The 21033-nt window shown below is 35.1% G+C and overlaps 1 protein-coding gene across 1 annotated transcript in view; it reads right to left on the bottom strand.

The window, feature by feature from the left end:
* Positions 1-2223: 2223 nt before the first annotated feature.
* Positions 2224-21033, bottom strand: part of LOC123725101 (isocitrate dehydrogenase [NADP], mitochondrial-like) — a 79537-nt gene continuing 60727 nt past the window's right edge. The window contains exons 3-5 of the mRNA XM_045688877.1: positions 4383-4469; positions 4178-4186; positions 2224-2337 (exon numbers count right to left, since the gene is read on the bottom strand). Coding sequence (XP_045544833.1) covers positions 2265-2337; positions 4178-4186; positions 4383-4469 — 169 coding nt within the window. The 3' untranslated portion in view covers positions 2224-2264. The remainder of the gene's footprint in view (positions 2338-4177; positions 4187-4382; positions 4470-21033) is intronic.

Below are 21033 nucleotides of genomic sequence, written 5' to 3'. Positions count from 1 at the left end.
TATATAGAGAGACACCACAACACTATATGAAGAGAGACACCACAACACTATATGAAGAGAGACACCACAACACTATATGAAGAGAGACACCACAACACTATATAGAGAGACACCACAACACTATATAGAGAGACACCACAACACTAAATATAGAGAGACACCATAACACTAAATATAGAGAGACACCACAACACTACATGAATAGAGACACCACAACACTATATAGAGACACCACAACACTACACAAAGAGAGACACCACAACACTATATAGAGACACCACAACACTACATAAAGAGAGACACCACAACACTATATAGAGACACCACAACACTATATAGAGACACCACAACACTATATAGAGACACCACAACACTACATATAGAGAGACACCACGGCACTACGAGGAGAGACACCACAACACTACATGAAGAGAGACACCACAACACTACATGAAGAGAGACACCACAACACTAAATATAGAGACAACACTAAATATAGAGAGACACCACAACACTAAATATAGAGAGACACCACAACACTAAATATAGAGAGACACCACAACACTAAATATAGAGAGACACCACAACACTAAATATAGAGAGACACCACAACACTAAATATAGAGAGACACCACAACACTAAATATAGAGAGATACCACAACACTAAATATAGAGAGACACCACAACACTAAATATAGAGAGACACCACAACACTAAATATAGAGAGACACCACAACACTAAATATAGAGAGACACCACAACACTAAATATAGAGAGACACCACAACACTAAATATAGAGAGACACCACAACACTAAATATAGAGAGACACCACAACACTACATATAGAGAGACACCACAACACTACATATAGAGAGACACCACAACACTACATATAGAGAGACACCACAACACTACATATAGAGAGACACCACAACACTACATATAGAGAGACACCACAACACTACATATAGAGAGACACCACAACACTACATATAGAGAGACACCACAACACTACATAAAGAGAGACACCACTACATATAGAGAGACACCACAACACTACATAAAGAGAGACACCACAACACTATAGAGACACCACAACACTATAGAGATACCACAACACTAAATATAGAGAGACACCACAACACTACATAGAGAGACACCACAACACTACATATAGAGAGACACCACAACACTAAATATAGAGAGACACCACAACACTAAATATAGAGAGACACCACAACACTAAATATAGAGAGACACCACAACACTAAATATAGAGAGACACCACAACACTAAATATAGAGAGATACCACAACACTAAATATAGAGAGACACCACAACACTAAATATAGAGAGACACCACAACACTAAATATAGAGAGACACCACAACACTAAATATAGAGAGACACCACAACACTAAATATAGAGAGACACCACAACACTAAATATAGAGAGACACCACAACACTAAATATAGAGAGACACCACAACACTACATATAGAGAGACACCACAACACTACATATAGAGAGACACCACAACACTACATATAGAGAGACACCACAACACTACATATAGAGAGACACCACAACACTACATATAGAGAGACACCACAACACTACATATAGAGAGACACCACAACACTACATAAAGAGAGACACCACTACATATAGAGAGACACCACAACACTACATAAAGAGAGACACCACAACACTATAGAGACACCACAACACTATAGAGATACCACAACACTAAATATAGAGAGACACCACAACACTACATAGAGAGACACCACAACACTAAATATAGAGAGACAACACAACATTACATAAAGAGAGACACCACAACACTACATATAGAGAGACACCACAACACTACATATAGAGAGACACCACAACACTACATATAGAGAGACACCACAACACTACATATAGAGAGACACCACAACACTACATATAGAGAGACACCACAACACTACATATAGAGAGACACCACAACACTACATAAAGAGAGACACCACTACATATAGAGAGACACCACAACACTACATAAAGAGAGACACCACAACACTATAGAGACACCACAACACTATAGAGATACCACAACACTAAATATAGAGAGACACCACAACACTACATAGAGAGACACCACAACACTACATATAGAGAGACAACACAACATTACATAAAGAGAGACACCACAACATGGCAGCAACACAGATCTAAGTTAGTTTGTTTTGTGGTGGTGGTGTTGTCCTCCTCTTCACTTGCCCAGGTTGGTTCTGATGGCGTCCAGAAAGTCGGATGTGTTGACGTAATGTTCATTCAGCTTGCAGCTGCTATATCACATGACAGGTTGGATTAGATGAAACACTTTGATGAACTAGGCAGGTGGGTACGACAACACTAAGGGCTCTATTCAATCCGATTGGATTAGATGAAACACTGATGAACTAGGCAGGATGGTACGACAACACTAAGGGCTCTATTCAATCCGATTGGATTAGATGAACTAGGCAGGTGGGTACGACAACACTAAGGCTCTATTCAATCCGATTGGATTAGATGAAACACTATGATGAACTAGGCAGGTGTGTACGACAACACTAAGGGCTCTATTCAATCTGATTGGATTAGATGAAACACTATGATGAACTAGGCAGGTGTGTACGACAACAATAAGGGCTCTATCAATCCGATTGGATTAGATGAAACACTATGATGAACTAGGCAGGTGTGTACGACAACACTAAGGGCTCTATTCAATCTGATTGGATAAGATGAAACACTATGATGAACTAGGCAGGTGTGTACGACAACACTAAGGGCTCTATTCAATCTGATTGGATTAGATGAGACACTATGATGAACTAGGCAGGGGTGTACGACAACAATAAGGGCTCTATTCAATCCGATTGGATAAGATTAAACACTATGATGAACTAGGCAGGTGTGTACGACAACACTAAGGGCTCTATTCAATCTGATTGGATTAGATGAGACATTATGATGAACTAGGCAGGTGTGTACGACAACAATAAGGGCTCTATTCAATCCGATTGGATAAGATGAAACACTATGATGAACTAGGCAGGTGTGTACGACAACAATAAGGGCTCTATTCAATCCGATTGGATTAGATGAAACACTATGATGAACTAGGCAGGTGTGTACGACAACACTAAGGGCTCTATTCAATCCGATTGCGGGTTATAGGCATTGCGGCTTTTCAAGGCAATCTTCGATTGAGCCAACATACGCAGTGTTTACCATGAATGGATTTTGGCAAACCTGGGAACATTGCCTTTAAAGCTGCATAAGGGGAAACAGTGCCACTGTTAGACCCAGCACACAGTTATTGTTTTTGTTTAGTAGATGAAACGGAGGAGAGGAGAGACCAGGATTGTGGTAATGACGATGAAACGGAGGAGAGGAGAGTCAAGCATTGTGGTAATGACGATGAAACGGAAGAGAGGAGCGCCCGAGGGGGAAAAAACGTATTGGTTGTTTGAAGTAACTTCTTTGCTGTTGTAATATCGCAAACAGAAATAAAGTTTCACCATTACGGATTCCAGCTTTAAAACTGGCAATGCTTATAACCCGCAATCTGATTGAATAATAGGTTTCAGTTGGCCAGGGTTATACTGTGGACATGACTGTCCTGTATTGTATTGTATAGTGTAGTCACTTGGCCAGGGTTATACTGTGGACAGGACTGTCCTGTATTATATTGCATTGTATAGTGTAGTCACTTGGCCAGGGTTATACTGTGGACATGACTGTCCTGTATTGTATTGTATAGTGTAGTCACTTGGCCAGGGTTATACTGTGGACAGGACTGTCCTGTATTGTATTGTATTGTATTGTATAGTGTAGTCACTTGGCCAGGGTTATACTGTGGACATGCCTGTATAGTGTAGTCACTTGGCAATGGTTATACTGTGGTCAGGACTGTCCTGTATTGTATTGTATTGTATTGTATAGTGTAGTCACTTGGCCAGGGTTATACTGTGGACATGCCTGTATAGTGTAGTCACTTGGCAAGGGTTATACTGCGGACATGACTGTACTGTATTGTAGTGTGTAGTATATATGCGTGTAGCCACTTGGCAAGGGGTTATACTGCGGACATGACTGTACTGTATTGTAGTGTGTAGTATATATGCGTGTAGTCACTTGGCAAGGGTTATACTGCGGACATGACTGTACTGTATTGTAGTGTGTAGTATATATGCGTGTAGTCACTTGGCCAGGTTCATACTGCGGACATGACTGTCCTGTATTGTAGTGTATAGTGTAGTATATATGCGTGTAGTCACTTGGCCAGGTTCATACTGCGGACATGACTGTCCTGTATTGCAGTGTATAGTGTAGTATATATGCGTGTAGTCGGCAGCCGGCCAGGTCCTTGGTCATCACACCACTCTCCACGATCTCCACACACACCCTCTCCAGAGTCTGGGAGAACCTACAGGTCAACAGGGGTTAGGGTTAGTTACCTACAGGTCAACAGGGTTAGGGTTAGTTACCTACAGGTCAACAGGGGTTAGGGTTAGTTACCTACAGGTCAACAGGGTTAGGGTTAGTTACCTACAGGTCAACAGGGGTTAGGGTTAGTTACCTACAGGTCAACAGGGGTTAGGGTTAGTTACCTACAGGTCAACAGGGGTTAGGGTTAGTTACCTACAGGTCAACAGGGGTTAGGGTTAGTTACCTACAGGTCAACAGGGGTCAATGAGACAACAGCATGTTAAGTTTGCTGAAAATAAACGCAGTTGACAGTGAGAGGACGTTTCTTTTTTGCTGAGTATATTACAGGTTTTCGTAGTTATTGATGTATTACAGGTAAGGGTTTTAATAGTTATTGATAAAATCAAATGTTATTTGTCACATGCGCCAAATACAACAGGTGAAACGCTTACTTACAAGCCCTTAACCAATAATGCAGTTTTAAGAAAAATAAGTGTTAAGTAAAAAATAGATTAAAAAAAGAACAAATTCTTAAAGAGCAGCAGTAAAATAACAGTAGCGAGGTTATATACAGGGGTACTGGTACAGAGTCAATGTGCGGGGGCACCGGTTAGTCGAAGCAGCGTGAAAGGGGGGTGGGGGGACAATGCAAATAGTCTGGGTAGCCATTTGATTAGCTGTTCAGGAGTGTTATGGCTTGGGGGTAGAAGCTGTTAAGAAGTATTTTGGACCTAGACTTGGCGCTCCGGTACCGCTTTGCCGTGCAGTAGCAGAGAGAACAGTCTTTGACTAGTGTGGCTTTGACAATTGTTAGGGCCTTCCTCTGATACCGCCTGGTATAGAGGTCCTGGATGGCAGGAAGCTTGGCCCCAGTGATGTACACACTAACCACTGTAGTGCTTTGCGGCCGGAGGCCGAGCAGTTGCCAAACCAGGCAGTGATGCAACCAGTCAGGATACTCTCGTTGGTGCAGCTGTAGATCTTTTTGAGGATCTGGGGACCCATGCCAAATCTTTTAGTCTCCTGAGGGAGAATAGGCTTTTGTCGTGCCCTCTTCAAAACTGTTTTGGTGTGTTTGGACCATGATAGTTCATTGGTGATGTGGACACCAAGGAACTTGAAGCTCTCAACCTGCTCCACTGCAGCCCCGTCGATGAGAATGGGGCATGCTCGGTCCTCCTTTTCCTGTAGTCCACAATCATCTCCTTTGCCTTGATCACGTGAGGGAGAGGTTGTTATCCTGGCACCACACAGTCAGGTCTCTGACCTCCCAATAAGCTGTCTCATCATTGTCATCTGTGGATCTGTTGGGGCGGTATGAAAATTAGAGTGGGTCTAGGGTTTCTGCAGATTACCCACTCGCCGTCGGTTCGTTACAAAGGCACCCCAATATCTGTCGCTTTCTCATGCGAATGACGTGGATTTGGGCCTTGTCGGGTGTCTGAATTAAATCCTTCGCGTCCGACTCATTAAAGAAAAAACTTTGTCCAGTACGAGGTGAGTAATCGATGTCCTGCTATCCAGACAGTGGCAAAAACATTGTGTCCAAAATAACTTACAAATAACGCGAAAAAACCACAATGGCACAATTAGTTAGGAGGCTGTAAAACGGCAGCCATCTCCTCCGGCGTCACTTTTTCCACGAACATCAATAACTAATATAATAATATACACTGCTCAAAAAAATAAAGGGAACACTTAAACAACACAATGTAACTCTAAGTCAATCACACTTCTGTGAAATCAAACTGTCCACTTAGGAAGCAACACTGATTGACAATACATTTCACATGCTGTTGTGCAAATGGAATAGACAACAGGTGGAAATATAGGCAGTTAGCAAGACACCCCCAATAAAGGAGTGGTTCTGCAGGTGGGGACCACAGACCACTTCTCAGTTCCTATGCTTCCTGGCTGATGTTTTGGTCACTTTTGAATGCTGGCGGTGCTTTCAGTCTAGTGGTAGCATGAGACGGAGTCTACAGCCCACACAAGTGGCTCAGGTAGTGCAGCTCATCCAGGATGGCACATCAATGCGAGCTGTGGCAAGAAGGTTTGCTGTGTCTGTCAGCGTAGTGTCCAGAGCATGGAGGCGCTACCAGGAGACAGGCCAGTACATCAGGAGACGTGGAGGAGGCCATAGGAGGGCAACAACCCAGCAGCAGGACCGCTACCTCCACCTTTGTGCAAGGAAGAGCAGGAGAAGCACTGCCAGAGCCCTGCAAAATGACCTCCAGCAGGCCACAAATGTGCATGTGTTGCTCAAACGGTCAGAAACAGACTCCATGAGGGTGGTATAAGGGCCCGACGTCCACAGGTGGGGGTTGTGCTTACAGCCCAACACCGTGCAGGATGTTTGGCATTTGCCAGAGAACACCAAGATTGGCAAATTCGCCACTGGAGCCCGCCTTCACAGATGAAAGCAGGTTCACACTGAGCATGTGACAGACGTGACAGAGTCTGGAGACGCCGTGGAGAATGTTCTGCTGCCTGCAACATCCTCCAGCATGACCGGTTTGGCAGTGGGTCAGTCATGGTGTGGGGTGGCATTTCTTTGGGGGGCCGCACAGCCCCTCCATGTGCTCGCCAGAGGTAGCCTGACTGCCATAAGGTGGAGATGAGATCCTCAGACCCCCTTGTGAGACCAATTGCTGGTGCGGTTGGCCCTGGGTTCCTCCTAATGCAAGAATGCTAGACCTCATGTGGCTGGAGTGTGTGCAGTTCCTGCAAGAGGAAGGCATTGATGCTATGGACTTGGCCCGCCTGTTCCCCAGACCTGAATCCAATTGAGCACATCTGGGACATCATGTCTCGGCTCCATCCACCAACGCCACGTTTGCACCACAGACTGTCCAGGAGTTGGCGGATGCTTTAGTTCAGGTCTGGGAGGAGATTCCTCAGGAGACCATCCGCCACCTCATCAGGAGCATGCCCAGGCGTTGTAGGGAGGTCAACAGGCACGTGGAGGCCACACACACTACTGAGCCTCATTTTGACTTGTTTTAAGGACATTACATCAAAGTTGGATCAGCCTGTAGTGTGGTTTTCCACTTAATTTTGGAGTGTGACTCAAATCCAGACCTCCATGGGTTGATAAATTGGATTTCCATTGAGTATTTTTGTGTGATTTTGCTGTCAGCACATTCAACTATGTAAAGAAAAAGGTATTTAATAAGATTATTTTCTTTTCGTCAGCTCTAGGATATGTTGTTTAAGTGTTCCCTTTATTTTTTGAGAAGTATTGAGATATTACAGGGTTTTAGTAGTTATTGAGATATTACAATGTTTTATTAGTTATTGAGATATTACAGGGTTTTAGTAGTTATTGAGATATTACGGGGTTTTAGTAGTTATTGAGATATTACGGGGTTTTAGTAGTTATTGAGATATTACAGGGTTTTAGTAGTTATTGAGATATTACAGGTCAGGGTTTTAATAGTTATTGAGATATTTCAGGGTTTTAGGAGTTATTGAGATATTACAGGGTTTCAGTAGTTATTGAGATAGTACAGGTCAGGGTTTTAGTAGTTATTGAGATATTACAGGGGTTTAGTAGTTATTGAGATATTACAGGGTTTTAGTAGTTATTGATATATTACAGGTCAGGGTTTTAGTAGTTATTGAGATATTACAGGGTTTTAGTAGTTATTGAGATATTAAAGGGTTTTAGTACTTATTGATATATTACAGGTCGGTTTTAGTAGTTATTGAGATATTACAGGGGTTTTAGTAGTTATTGAGATATTACAAGGTTTTAGTAGTTATTGAGATATTACAGGTCAGGGTTTTAGTAGTTATTGATATATTACAGGTCGGGTTTTAGTAGTTATTGAGATATTACAGGTTTTAGTAGTTATTGAGATACTGCAGTCAGGGTGTTAGTAGTTATTGAGATATTAGGTCAGGGTTTTAGTAGTTATTGAGATATTACAGGGTTTTAGTAGTTATTGAGATATTACAGGGTTTTAGTAGTTATTGAGATATTACAAGGTTTTAGTAGTTATTGAGATATTACAATGGTTTTAGTAGTTATTGAGATATTACAGGGGTTTTAGTAGTTATTGAGATATTGCAGGGTTTTAGTAGTTATTGAGATATTACAGGGTTTTAGTAGTTATTGAGATATTAGGCAGGGTTTTAGTAGTTATTGATATATTACAGGTCGGGTTTTAGTAGTTATTGAGATATTACAGGGTTTTAGTAGTTATTGAGATATTACAGGGTTTTAGTAGTTATTGAGATATTACAGGTCGGGTTTGGAGATATTACAGGGTTTTAGTAGTTATTGAGATATTCAGGGTTTTAGTAGTTATTGAGATATTACAAGGTTTTAGTAGTTATTGAGATATTACAGGTCAGGGTTTTAGTAGTTATTGATATATTACAGGTCAGGGTTTTAGTAGTTATTGAGATATTACAGGGTTTTAGTAGTTATTGAGATACTACAGGTCAGGGTGTTAGTAGTTATTGAGATATTACAGGTCAAGGTTTTAGTAGTTATTGAGATATTACAGGGGTTTTAGTAGTTATTGAGATATTACAAGGTTTTAGTAGTTATTGAGATATTAAAGGTTTTAGTAGTTATTGAGATATTACAGTGTTTTAGTAGTTATTGAGATATTACGGGTTTTAGTAGTTATTGAGATATTACAGGGGTTTTAGTAGTTATTGAGATATTACAGGGTTTTAGTAGTTATTGAGATATTACAGGGTTTTAGTAGTTATTGAGATATTACAGGTCAGGGTTTTAGTAGTTATTGAGATATTACAGGGTTTTAGTAGTTATTGAGATATTTCAGGGTTTTAGTAGTTATTGAGATATTACAAGGGTTTTAGTAGTTATTGAGATATTTCAGGGTTTTAGTAGTTATTGAGATATTACAGGTCGGGGTTTTAGTAGTTATTGAGATATTACAGGGTTTTAAGTAGTTATTGAGATATTACAGGTCGGGGTTTTAGTAGTTATTGAGATATTACAGGTCAGGGTTTTAGTAGTTGTTGATATATTACAGGTTTTAGTAGTTATTGAGATACTAACGTCAGGGTTTTTGTAGTTACTGAGATATTAGGTCAGGGTTTTAGTAGTTATTGAGATATTACAGGGTTTTAGTAGTTATTGAGATATTACAGGGTTTTAGTAGTTATTGAGATATTACAGGTTTATTAGTTAGTGAGATATTACAGGTCAGGGTTTTAGTAGTTATTGAGATATTACAGGGTTTTAGTAGTTATTGAGATATTTCAGGGTTTTAGTAGTTATTGAGATATTACAGGGTTTTAGTAGTTATTGAGATATTACAGGTCAGGGTTTTAGTAGTTATTGATATATTACAGGTCAGGGTTTTAGTAGTTATTGAGATATTACAGGGTTTAGTAGTTATTGAGATACTACAGGTCAGGGTGTTAGTAGTTATTGAGATATTACAGGGTTTTGCAGGGTTGATGTAGTAGTTATTGAGATATTACAGGGTTTTAGTAGTTATTGAGATATTACAGGTTTTAGTAGTTATTGAGATATTACAGGGTTTTAGTAGTTATTGAGATATTACAGGGGTTTTAGTAGTTATTGAGATATTACGGGGTTTTAGTAGTTATTGAGATATTACGGGGTTTTAGTAGTTATTGAGATATTACAGGGTTTTAGTAGTTATTGAGATATTACAGGGTTTTAGTAGTTATTGAGATATTTCAGGGTTTTAGTAGTTATTGAGATATTACAGGTCAGGGTTTTAGTAGTTATTGATATATTACAGGTCAGGGTTTTAGTAGTTATTGATATATTACAGGTTTTAGTAGTTATTGAGATACTACAGGTCAGGGTTTTAGTAGTTATTGAGATATTACAGGTCAGGGTTTTAGTAGTTATTGAGATATTACAGGGTTTTAGTAGTTATTGAGATATTACAAGGTTTTAGTAGTTATTGAGATATTACAATGTTTTATTAGTTATTGAGATATTACAGGGTTTTAGTAGTTATTGAGATATTACGGGGTTTTAGTAGTTATTGAGATATTACGGGGTTTTAGTAGTTATTGAGATATTACAGGGTTTTAGTAGTTATTGAGATATTTCAGGGTTTTAGGAGTTATTGAGATATTACAGGGTTTCAGTAGTTATTGAGATGTACAGGTCAGGGTTTTAGTAGTTATTGAGATATTACAGGGGTTTAGTAGTTATTGAGATATTACAGGGGTTTTAGTAGTTATTGAGATATTACAGGTCAGGGTTTTAGTAGTTATTGAGATATTACAGGGTTTTAGTAGTTATTGAGATATTAAAGGGTTTTAGTAGTTATTGAGATATTACGGGTCGGTTTTAGTAGTTATTGAGATATTACGGTCAGGGTTTTAGTAGTTATTGAGATATTACAGGGTTTTAAGTAGTTATTGAGATATTACAGGTCGGGGTTTTAGTAGTTATTGATATATTACAGGTAAGGGTTTTAGTAGTTATTGATATATTACAGGGTTTTAGTAGTTATTGAGATACTACGGTCAGTGTGTTAGTAGTTATTGAGATATTACAGGGTTTTAGTAGTTATTGAGATATTACATCAGGGTTTTAGTAGTTATTGAGATATTACAGGGTTTTAGTAGTTATTGAGATATTACAGGGTTTTAGTAGTTATTGAGATATTACAGGTCATGGTTTTAGTAGTTATTGAGATATTACAGGTCAGGGTTTTAGTAGTTAGTGAGATATTGCAGGGTTTTGGTAGTTGTTGAGATATTACAGGGTTTTAGTAGTTATTGAGATATTACAGGTCAGGGTTGTAGTAGTTATTGAGATATTACAGGTTTTAGTAGTTATTGAGATATTACAGGTTTTAGTAGTTATTGAGATATTACATGTCAGGGTTTAGTAGTTATTGAGATATTACAGGTCAGGGTTTTAGTAGTTATTGAGATATTACAGGGTTTTAGTAGTTATTGAGATATTACCAAGGGTTTTAGTAGTTATTGAGATATTACAGGTCTTTAGTAGTTATTGAGATATTACAATGTTTTAGTAGTTATTGAGATATTACGGGTTTTGTGCAGTTATTGAGATATTACGGGGCGGGTTTAGTAGTTATTGAGATATTACAGGGGTTTTAGTAGTTATTGAGATATTACAGGGTTTTAGTAGTTATTGAGATATTACAGGTCAGGGTTTTAGTAGTTATTGAGATATTACAGGGTTTTAGTAGTTATTGAGATATTACAGGGTTTTAGTAGTTATTGAGATATTACAAGGTTTTAGTAGTTATTGAGATATTACAGGTCAGGGTTTTAGTAGTTATTGATATATTACAGGTCAGGGGTTTTAGTAGTTATTGAGATATTACAGGTTTTAGTAGTTATTGAGATACTACAGGTCAGGGTGTTAGTAGTTATTGAGATATTACAGGTCAGGGTTTTAGTAGTTATTGAGATATTAGGGTTTTAGTAGTTACTGAGATATTACAAGGTTTTAGTAGTTATTGAGATATTACAAGGTTTTAGTAGTTATTGAGATATTGCAAGGTTTTAGTAGTTATTGAGATATTACGGGGTTTTAGTAGTTATTGAGATATTACGGGGTTTTAGTAGTTATTGAGATATTACAGGGTTTTAGTAGTTATTGAGATATTACAGGGGTTTTAGTAGTTATTGAGATATTACGGGTGGGTTTTAGTAGTTATTGAGATATTACAGGGTTTTAGTAGTTATTGAGATATTTCAGGGTTTTAGTAGTTATTGAGATATTACAGGGTTTTAGTAGTTATTGAGATATTCAGGTCGGGTTTTAGTAGTTATTGAGATATTACAGGTCGGGTTTTAGTAGTTATTGAGATAACTACAGGGGTTTTAGTAGTTATTGAGATATTACAGGTCAGGGTTTTAGTAGTTATTGAGATATTACAGGTCAGGGTTTTAGTAGTTATTGATATATTACAGGTTTTAGTAGTTATTGAGACTAACAGGGTTTTAGTAGTTATTGAGATATTACAGGTCAGGGTTTTAGTAGTTATTGAGATATTACAGGGTTTTAGTAGTTATTGAGATATTACAGGGTTTTAGTAGTTATTGAGATATTGCAGGGTTTTAGTAGTTATTGAGATATTACAGGTCAGGGTTTTAGTAGTTATTGAGATATTACAGGGTTTTAGTAGTTATTGAGATATTACAGGTGTTTAGTAGTTATTGAGATATTACAGGTCGGGGTTTTAGTAGTTATTGATATATTACAGGTCAGGGTTTTAGTAGTTATTGATATATTACAGGTTTTAGTAGTTATTGAGATACTACAGGTCAGGGTGTTAGTAGTTATTGAGATATTACAGGTCAGGGTTTTAGTAGTTATTGAGATATTACAGGGTTTTAGTAGTTATTGAGATATTACAAGGTTTTAGTAGTTATTGAGATATTACAAGGTTTTAGTAGTTATTGAGATATTACAATGTTTTAGTAGTTATTGAGATATTACGGGGTTTTAGTAGTTATTGAGATATTACGGGGTTTTAGTAGTTATTGAGATATTACAGGGTTTTAGTAGTTATTGAGATATTACAGGGTTTTAGTAGTTATTGAGATATTTCAGGGTTTTAGTAGTTATTGAGATATTACAGGTCAGGGTTTTAGTAGTTATTGATATATTATAGGTCAGGGTTTTAGTAGTTATTGATATATTACAGGTTTTAGTAGTTATTGAGATACTACAGGTCAGGGTTTTAGTAGTTATTGAGATATTACAGGTCAGGGTTTTAGTAGTTATTGAGATATTACAGGGTTTTAGTAGTTATTGAGATATTACAAGGTTTTAGTAGTTATTGAGATATTACAATGTTTTAGTAGTTATTGAGATATTACGGGGTTTTAGTAGTTATTGAGATATTACGGGGTTTTGTGTTATTGAGATATTACGGGTTTTAGTAGTTATTGAGATATTACAGGGTTTTAGTAGTTATTGAGATATTTCAGGGTTTTAGGAGTTATTGAGATATTACAGGGTTTTCAGTAGTTATTGAGATAGTACAGGTCGGGGTTTTAGTAGTTATTGAGATATTACAGGGGTTTAGTAGTTATTGAGATATTACAGGGTTTTAGTAGTTATTGATATATTACAGGTCAGGGTTTTAGTAGTTATTGAGATATTACAGGGTTTTAGTAGTTATTGAGATATTAAAGGGTTTTAGTAGTTATTGAGATATTACAGGTCAGGGTTTTAGTAGTTATTGAGATATTACGGTAAGGGTTTTAGTAGTTATTGAGATATTACAGGGTTTAAGTAGTTATTGAGATATTACAGGTCAGGGTTTTAGTAGTTATTGATATATTACAGGTAAGGGTTTTAGTAGTTATTGATATATTACAGGTTTTAGTAGTTATTGAGATACTACCGGTCAGTGTGTTAGTAGTTATTGAGATATTACAGGGTTTTAGTAGTTATTGAGATATTACAGGTCAGGGTTTTAGTAGTTATTGATATATTACAGGGTTTTAGTAGTTATTGAGATATTACAGGGTTTTAGTAGTTATTGAGATATTACAGGTCAGGTTTTAGTAGTTATTAGAGATATTACAGGTCAGGGTTTTAGTAGTTATTGAGATATTACAAGGGTTTTAGTAGTTATTGAGATATTACAGGGTTTTAGTAGTTATTGAGATATTACAGGTCGGTTGTAGTAGTTATTGAGATATTACGTCAGGGTTTTAGTAGTTATTGAGATATTACAGGGTTTTAGTAGTTATTGAGATATTACAGGTCAGGGTTTTAGTAGTTATTGAGATATTACAGGTCAGGGTTTTAGTAGTTATTGAGATATTACAGGGTTTTAGTAGTTATTGAGATATTACAAGGTTTTAGTAGTTATTGAGATATTACAGGTCAGGGTTTTAGTAGTTATTGATATATTACAGGTCAGGGTTTTAGTAGTTATTGATATATTACAGGTTTTAGTAGTTATTGAGATACTACAGGTCAGGGTGTTAGTAGTTATTGAGATATTACAGGTCAGGGTTTTAGTAGTTATTGAGATATTACAAGGTTTTAGTAGTTATTGAGATATTACAAGGTTTTAGTAGTTATTGAGATATTACAATGTTTTAGTAGTTATTGAGATATTACGGGGTTTTAGTAGTTATTGAGATATTACGGGGTTTTAGTAGTTATTGAGATATTACAGGGTTTTAGTAGTTATTGAGATATTACAGGGTTTTATTAGTTATTGAGATATTACAGGTCAGGGTTTTAATAGTTATTGAGATATTACAGGGTTTTAGTAGTTATTGAGATATTTCAGGGTTTTAGTAGTTATTGAGATATTACAAGGTTTTAGTAGTTATTGAGATATTACAGGTCAGGGTTTTAGTAGTTATTGAGATATTACAGGTCAGGGTTTTAGTAGTTATTGATATATTACAGGTTTTAGTAGTTATTGAGATACTACAGGTCAGGGTATTAGTAGTTATTGAGATATTACAGGTCAGGGTTTTAGTAGTTATTGATATATTACAGGTAAGGGTTTTAGTAGTTATTGATATATTACAGGGTTTTAGTAGTTATTGAGATACTACCGGTGCAGTGTGGTTAGTAGTTATTGAGATATTACAGGGTTTTAGTAGTTATTGAGATATTACAGGGTTTTATTAGTTATTGAGATATTACAGGTCAGGGTTTTAATAGTTATTGAGATATTACAGGGTTTTAGTAGTTATTGAGATATTTCAGGGTTTTAGTAGTTATTGAGATATTACAAGGTTTTAGTAGTTATTGAGATATTACAGGTCAGGGTTTTAGTAGTTATTGATATATTACAGGTCAGGGTTTTAGTAGTTATTGATATATTACAGGTTTTAGTAGTTATTGAGATACTACAGGTCAGGGTGTTAGTAGTTATTGAGATATTACAGGTCAGGGTTTTAGTAGTTATTGAGATATTACAGGGTTTTAGTAGTTATTGAGATATTACAAGGTTTTAGTAGTTATTGAGATATTACAAGGTTTTAGTAGTTATTGAGATATTACAATGTTTTAGTAGTTATTGAGATATTACGGGGTTTTAGTAGTTATTGAGATATTATGGGGTTTTAGTAGTTATTGAGATATTACAGGGTTTTAGTAGTTATTGAGATATTAAAGGGTTTTAGTACTTATTGATATATTACAGGTCAGGGTTTTAGTAGTTATTGAGATATTACAGGGGTTTTAGTAGTTATTGAGATATTACAGGGTTTAAGTAGTTATTGAGATATTACAGGTCAGGGTTTTAGTAGTTATTGAGATATTACAGGTAAGGGTTTTAGTAGTTATTGAGATATTACAGGTTTTAGTAGTTATTGAGATATTACCGGTCAGGTGTTAGTAGTTATTGAGATATTACAGGGTTTTAGTAGTTATTGAGATATTACAGGTCAGGGTTTTAGTAGTTATTGATATATTGCAGGGTTTTAGTAGTTATTGAGATATTACAGGGTTTTAGTAGTTATTGAGATATTACAGGTCATGGTTTTAGTAGTTATTGAGATATTACAGGTCAGGGTTTTAGTAGTTATTGAGATATTACAGGGTTTTAGTAGTTATTGAGATATTACAGGGTTTTAGTAGTTATTGAGATATTACAGGTCAGGTTTTAGTAGTTATTGAGATATTACAGGGTTTTAGTAGTTATTGAGATATTACAGGGTTTTAGTAGTTATTGAGATATTACAAGGTTTTAGTAGTTATTGAGATATTACAAGGTTTTAGTAGTTATTGAGATATTACAATGTTTTAGTAGTTATTGAGATATTACGGGGTTTTAGTAGTTATTGAGATATTACGGGGTTTTAGTAGTTATTGAGATATTACAGGGTTTTAGTAGTTATTGAGATATTACAGGGTTTTAGTAGTTATTGAGATATTTCAGGGTTTTAGTAGTTATTGAGATATTACAGGTCAGGGTTTTAGTAGTTATTGATATATTACAGGGTTTAAGTAGTTATTGAGATATTACAGGTCAGGGTTTTAGTAGTTATTGATATATTATAGTTCAGGGTTTTAGTAGTTATTGATATATTACAGGTTTTAGTAGTTATTGAGATACTACAGGTCAGGGTTTTAGTAGTTATTGAGATATTACAGGTCAGGGTTTTAGTAGTTATTGAGATATTACAGGGTTTTAGTAGTTATTGAGATATTACAAGGTTTTAGTAGTTATTGAGATATTACAATGTTTTAGTAGTTATTGAGATATTACAGGGGTTTTAGTAGTTATTGAGATATTACAGGGGTTTTAGTAGTTATTGAGATATTAACAGGGTTTTAGTAGTTATTGAGATATTACAGGGTTTTAGTAGTTATTGAGATATTACAGGTCAGGGTTTTAGAGTTATTGAGATATCAGGGCTTTAGTAGTTATTGAGATATTTCAGGGTTTTAGTAGTTATTGAGATATTACAGGGTTTTAGTAGTTATTGAGATATTACGGGTCAGGGTTTTAGTAGTTATTGAGATATTATAGGTCAGGGTTTTAGTAGTTATTGATATATTACAGGTTTTAGTAGTTATTGAGATACTACAGGTCAGGGTTTTAGTAGTTATTGAGATATTACAGGTCAGGGTTTTAGTAGTTATTGAGATATTACAGGGTTTTAGTAGTTATTGAGATATTACAAGGTTTTAGTAGTTATTGAGATATTACAATGTTTTAGTAGTTATTGAGATATTACGGGGTTTTAGTAGTTATTGAGATATTACGGGGTTTTAGTAGTTATTGAGATATTACAGGGTTTTAGTAGTTATTGAGATATTACAGGGTTTTATTAGTTATTGAGATATTACAGGTCAGGGTTTTAATAGTTATTGAGATATTACAGGGTTTTAGTAGTTATTGAGATATTTCAGGGTTTTAGTAGTTATTGAGATATTACAGGGTTTTAGTAGTTATTGAGATATTTCAGGGTTTTAGTAGTTATTGAGATATTACAGGTCAGGGTTTTAGTAGTTATTGATATATTACAGGGTTTAAGTAGTTATTGAGATATTACAGGTCAGGGTTTTAGTAGTTATTGATATATTATAGGTCAGGGTTTTAGTAGTTATTGATATATTACAGGTTTTAGTAGTTATTGAGATACTACAGGTCAGGGTTTTAGTAGTTATTGAGATATTACAGGTCAGGGTTTTAGTAGTTATTGAGATATTACAGGGTTTTAGTAGTTATTGAGATATTACAAGGTTTTAGTAGTTATTGAGATATTACAATGTTTTATTAGTTATTGAGATATTACAGGGTTTTAGTAGTTATTGAGATATTACGGGGTTTTAGTAGTTATTGAGATATTACGGGGTTTTGGTAGTTATTGAGATATAACAGGGTTTTAGTAGTTATTTAGATATTACAGGTCAGGGTTTTAATAGTTATTGAGATATTTCAGGGTTTTAGGAGTTATTGAGATATTACAGGGTTTCAGTAGTTATTGAGATAGTACAGGTCAGGGTTTTAGTAGTTATTGAGATATTACAGGGGTTTAGTAGTTATTGAGATATTACAGGGTTTTAGTAGTTATTGATATATTACAGGTCAGGGTTTTAGTAGTTATTGAGATATTACAGGGTTTTAGTAGTTATTGAGATATTAAAGGGTTTTAGTACTTATTGATATATTACAGGTCAGGGTTTTAGTAGTTATTGAGATATTACAGGTCAGGGTTTTAGTAGTTATTGAGATATTACAGGGTTTAAGTAGTTATTGAGATATTACAGGTCAGGGTTTTAGTAGTTATTGATATATTACAGGTAAGGGTTTTAGTAGTTATTGATATATTACAGGTTTTAGTAGTTATTGAGATACTACCGGTCAGTGTGTTAGTAGTTATTGAGATATTACAGGGTTTTAGTAGTTATTGAGATATTACAGGTCAGGGTTTTAGTAGTTATTGATATATTACAGGGTTTTAGTAGTTATTGAGATATTACAGGGTTTTAGTAGTTATTGAGATATTACAGGTCATGGTTTTAGTAGTTATTGAGATATTACAGGTCAGGGTTTTAGTAGTTATTGAGATATTACAGGGTTTTAGTAGTTATTGAGATATTACAAGGTTTTAGTAGTTATTGAGATATTACAGGTCAGGGTTGTAGTAGTTATTGATATATTACAGGGTTTTAGTAGTTATTGAGATATTACAGGGTTTTAGTAGTTATTGAGATATTACAGGTCATGGTTTTAGTAGTTATTGAGATATTACAGGTCAGGGTTTTAGTAGTTATTGAGATATTACAGGGTTTTAGTAGTTATTGAGATATTACAAGGTTTTAGTAGTTATTGAGATATTACAGGTCAGGGTTTTAGTAGTTATTGATATATTACAGGTCAGGGTTTTAGTAGTTATTGATATATTACAGGTTTTAGTAGTTATTGAGATACTACAGGTCAGGGTGTTAGTAGTTATTGAGATATTACAGGTCAGGGTTTTAGTAGTTATTGAGATATTACAAGGTTTTAGTAGTTATTGAGATATTACAAGGTTTTAGTAGTTATTGAGATATTACAATGTTTTAGTAGTTATTGAGATATTACAGGGTTTTAGTAGTTATTGAGATATTACAGGGTTTTAGTAGTTATTGAGATATTACAGGGGTTTTAGTAGTTATTGAGATATTACAGGGTTTTAGTAGTTATTGAGATATTACAGGTCAGGGTTTTAGTAGTTATTGAGATATTACAGGGGTTTTAGTAGTTATTGAGATATTTCAGGGTTTTAGTAGTTATTGAGATATTACAAGGTTTTAGTAGTTATTGAGATATTACAGGTCAGGGTTTTAGTAGTTATTGAGATATTACAGGTCAGGGTTTTAGTAGTTATTGAGATATTACAGGGTTTTAGTAGTTATTGAGATATTACAGGTCAGGGTTTTAGTAGTTATTGAGATATTACAGGTCAGGGTTTTAGTAGTTATTGATATATTACAGGTAAGGGTTTTAGTAGTTATTGAGATATTACAGGGTTTTAGTAGTTATTGAGATACTACCGGTCAGTGTGTTAGTAGTTATTGAGATATTACAGGGTTTTAGTAGTTATTGAGATATTACAGGGTTTTAGTAGTTATTGAGATATTACAGGTCAGGGTTTTAGTAGTTATTGAGATATTACAGGGTTTTAGTAGTTATTGAGATATTACAGGGTTTTAGTAGTTATTGAGATATTACAAGGTTTTAGTAGTTATTGAGATATTACAGGTCAGGGTTTTAGTAGTTATTGATATATTACAGGTCAGGGTTTTAGTAGTTATTGATATATTACAGGTTTTAGTAGTTATTGAGATACTACAGGTCAGGGTGTTAGTAGTTATTGAGATATTACAGGTCAGGGTTTTAGTAGTTATTGAGATATTACAAGGTTTTAGTAGTTATTGAGATATTACAAGGTTTTAGTAGTTATTGAGATATTACAATGTTTTAGTAGTTATTGAGATATTACGGGGTTTTAGTAGTTATTGAGATATTACGGGGTTTTAGTAGTTATTGAGATATTACAGGGTTTTAGTAGTTATTGAGATATTACAGGGTTTTAGTAGTTATTGAGATATTACAGGTCAGGGTTTTAATAGTTATTGAGATATTACAGGGTTTAAGTAGTTATTGAGATATTTCAGGGTTTTAGTAGTTATTGAGATATTACAAGGTTTTAGTAGTTATTGAGATATTACAGGTCAGGGTTTTAGTAGTTATTGATATATTACAGGTCAGGGTTTTAGTAGTTATTGATATATTACAGGTTTTAGTAGTTATTGAGATACTACAGGTCAGGGTATTAGTAGTTATTGAGATATTACAGGTCAGGGTTTTAGTAGTTATTGATATATTACAGGTAAGGGTTTTAGTAGTTATTGATATATTACAGGTTTTAGTAGTTATTGAGATACTACCGGTCAGTGTGTTAGTAGTTATTGAGATATTACAGGGTTTTAGTAGTTATTGAGATATTACAGGGTTTTATTAGTTATTGAGATATTACAGGTCAGGGTTTTAATAGTTATTGAGATATTACAGGGTTTTAGTAGTTATTGAGATATTTCAGGGTTTTAGTAGTTATTGAGATATTACAAGGTTTTAGTAGTTATTGAGATATTACAGGTCAGGGTTTTAGTAGTTATTGATATATTACAGGTCAGGGTTTTAGTAGTTATTGAGATATTACAGGGTTTTAGTAGTTATTGAGATATTACAGGTCAGGGTGTTAGTAGTTATTGAGATATTACAGGTCAGGGTTTTAGTAGTTATTGAGATATTACAGGGTTTTAGTAGTTATTGAGATATTACAAGGTTTTAGTAGTTATTGAGATATTACAAGGTTTTAGTAGTTATTGAGATATTACAATGTTTTAGTAGTTATTGAGATATTACGGGGTTTTAGTAGTTATTGAGATATTATGGGGTTTTAGTAGTTATTGAGATATTACAGGGTTTTAGTAGTTATTGAGATATTAAAGGGTTTTAGTACTTATTGATATATTACAGCTCAGGGTTTTAGTAGTTATTGAGATATTACAGGTAAGGGTTTTAGTAGTTATTGATATATTACAGGGTTTAAGTAGTTATTGAGATATTACAGGT

This window comes from Salmo salar, chromosome ssa11, assembly GCF_905237065.1.
Source record: "Salmo salar chromosome ssa11, Ssal_v3.1, whole genome shotgun sequence".
Classification (NCBI taxonomy): Eukaryota; Metazoa; Chordata; class Actinopteri; order Salmoniformes; family Salmonidae; genus Salmo; species Salmo salar.
This window is presented reverse-complemented; position numbering and strand designations above follow the sequence as displayed.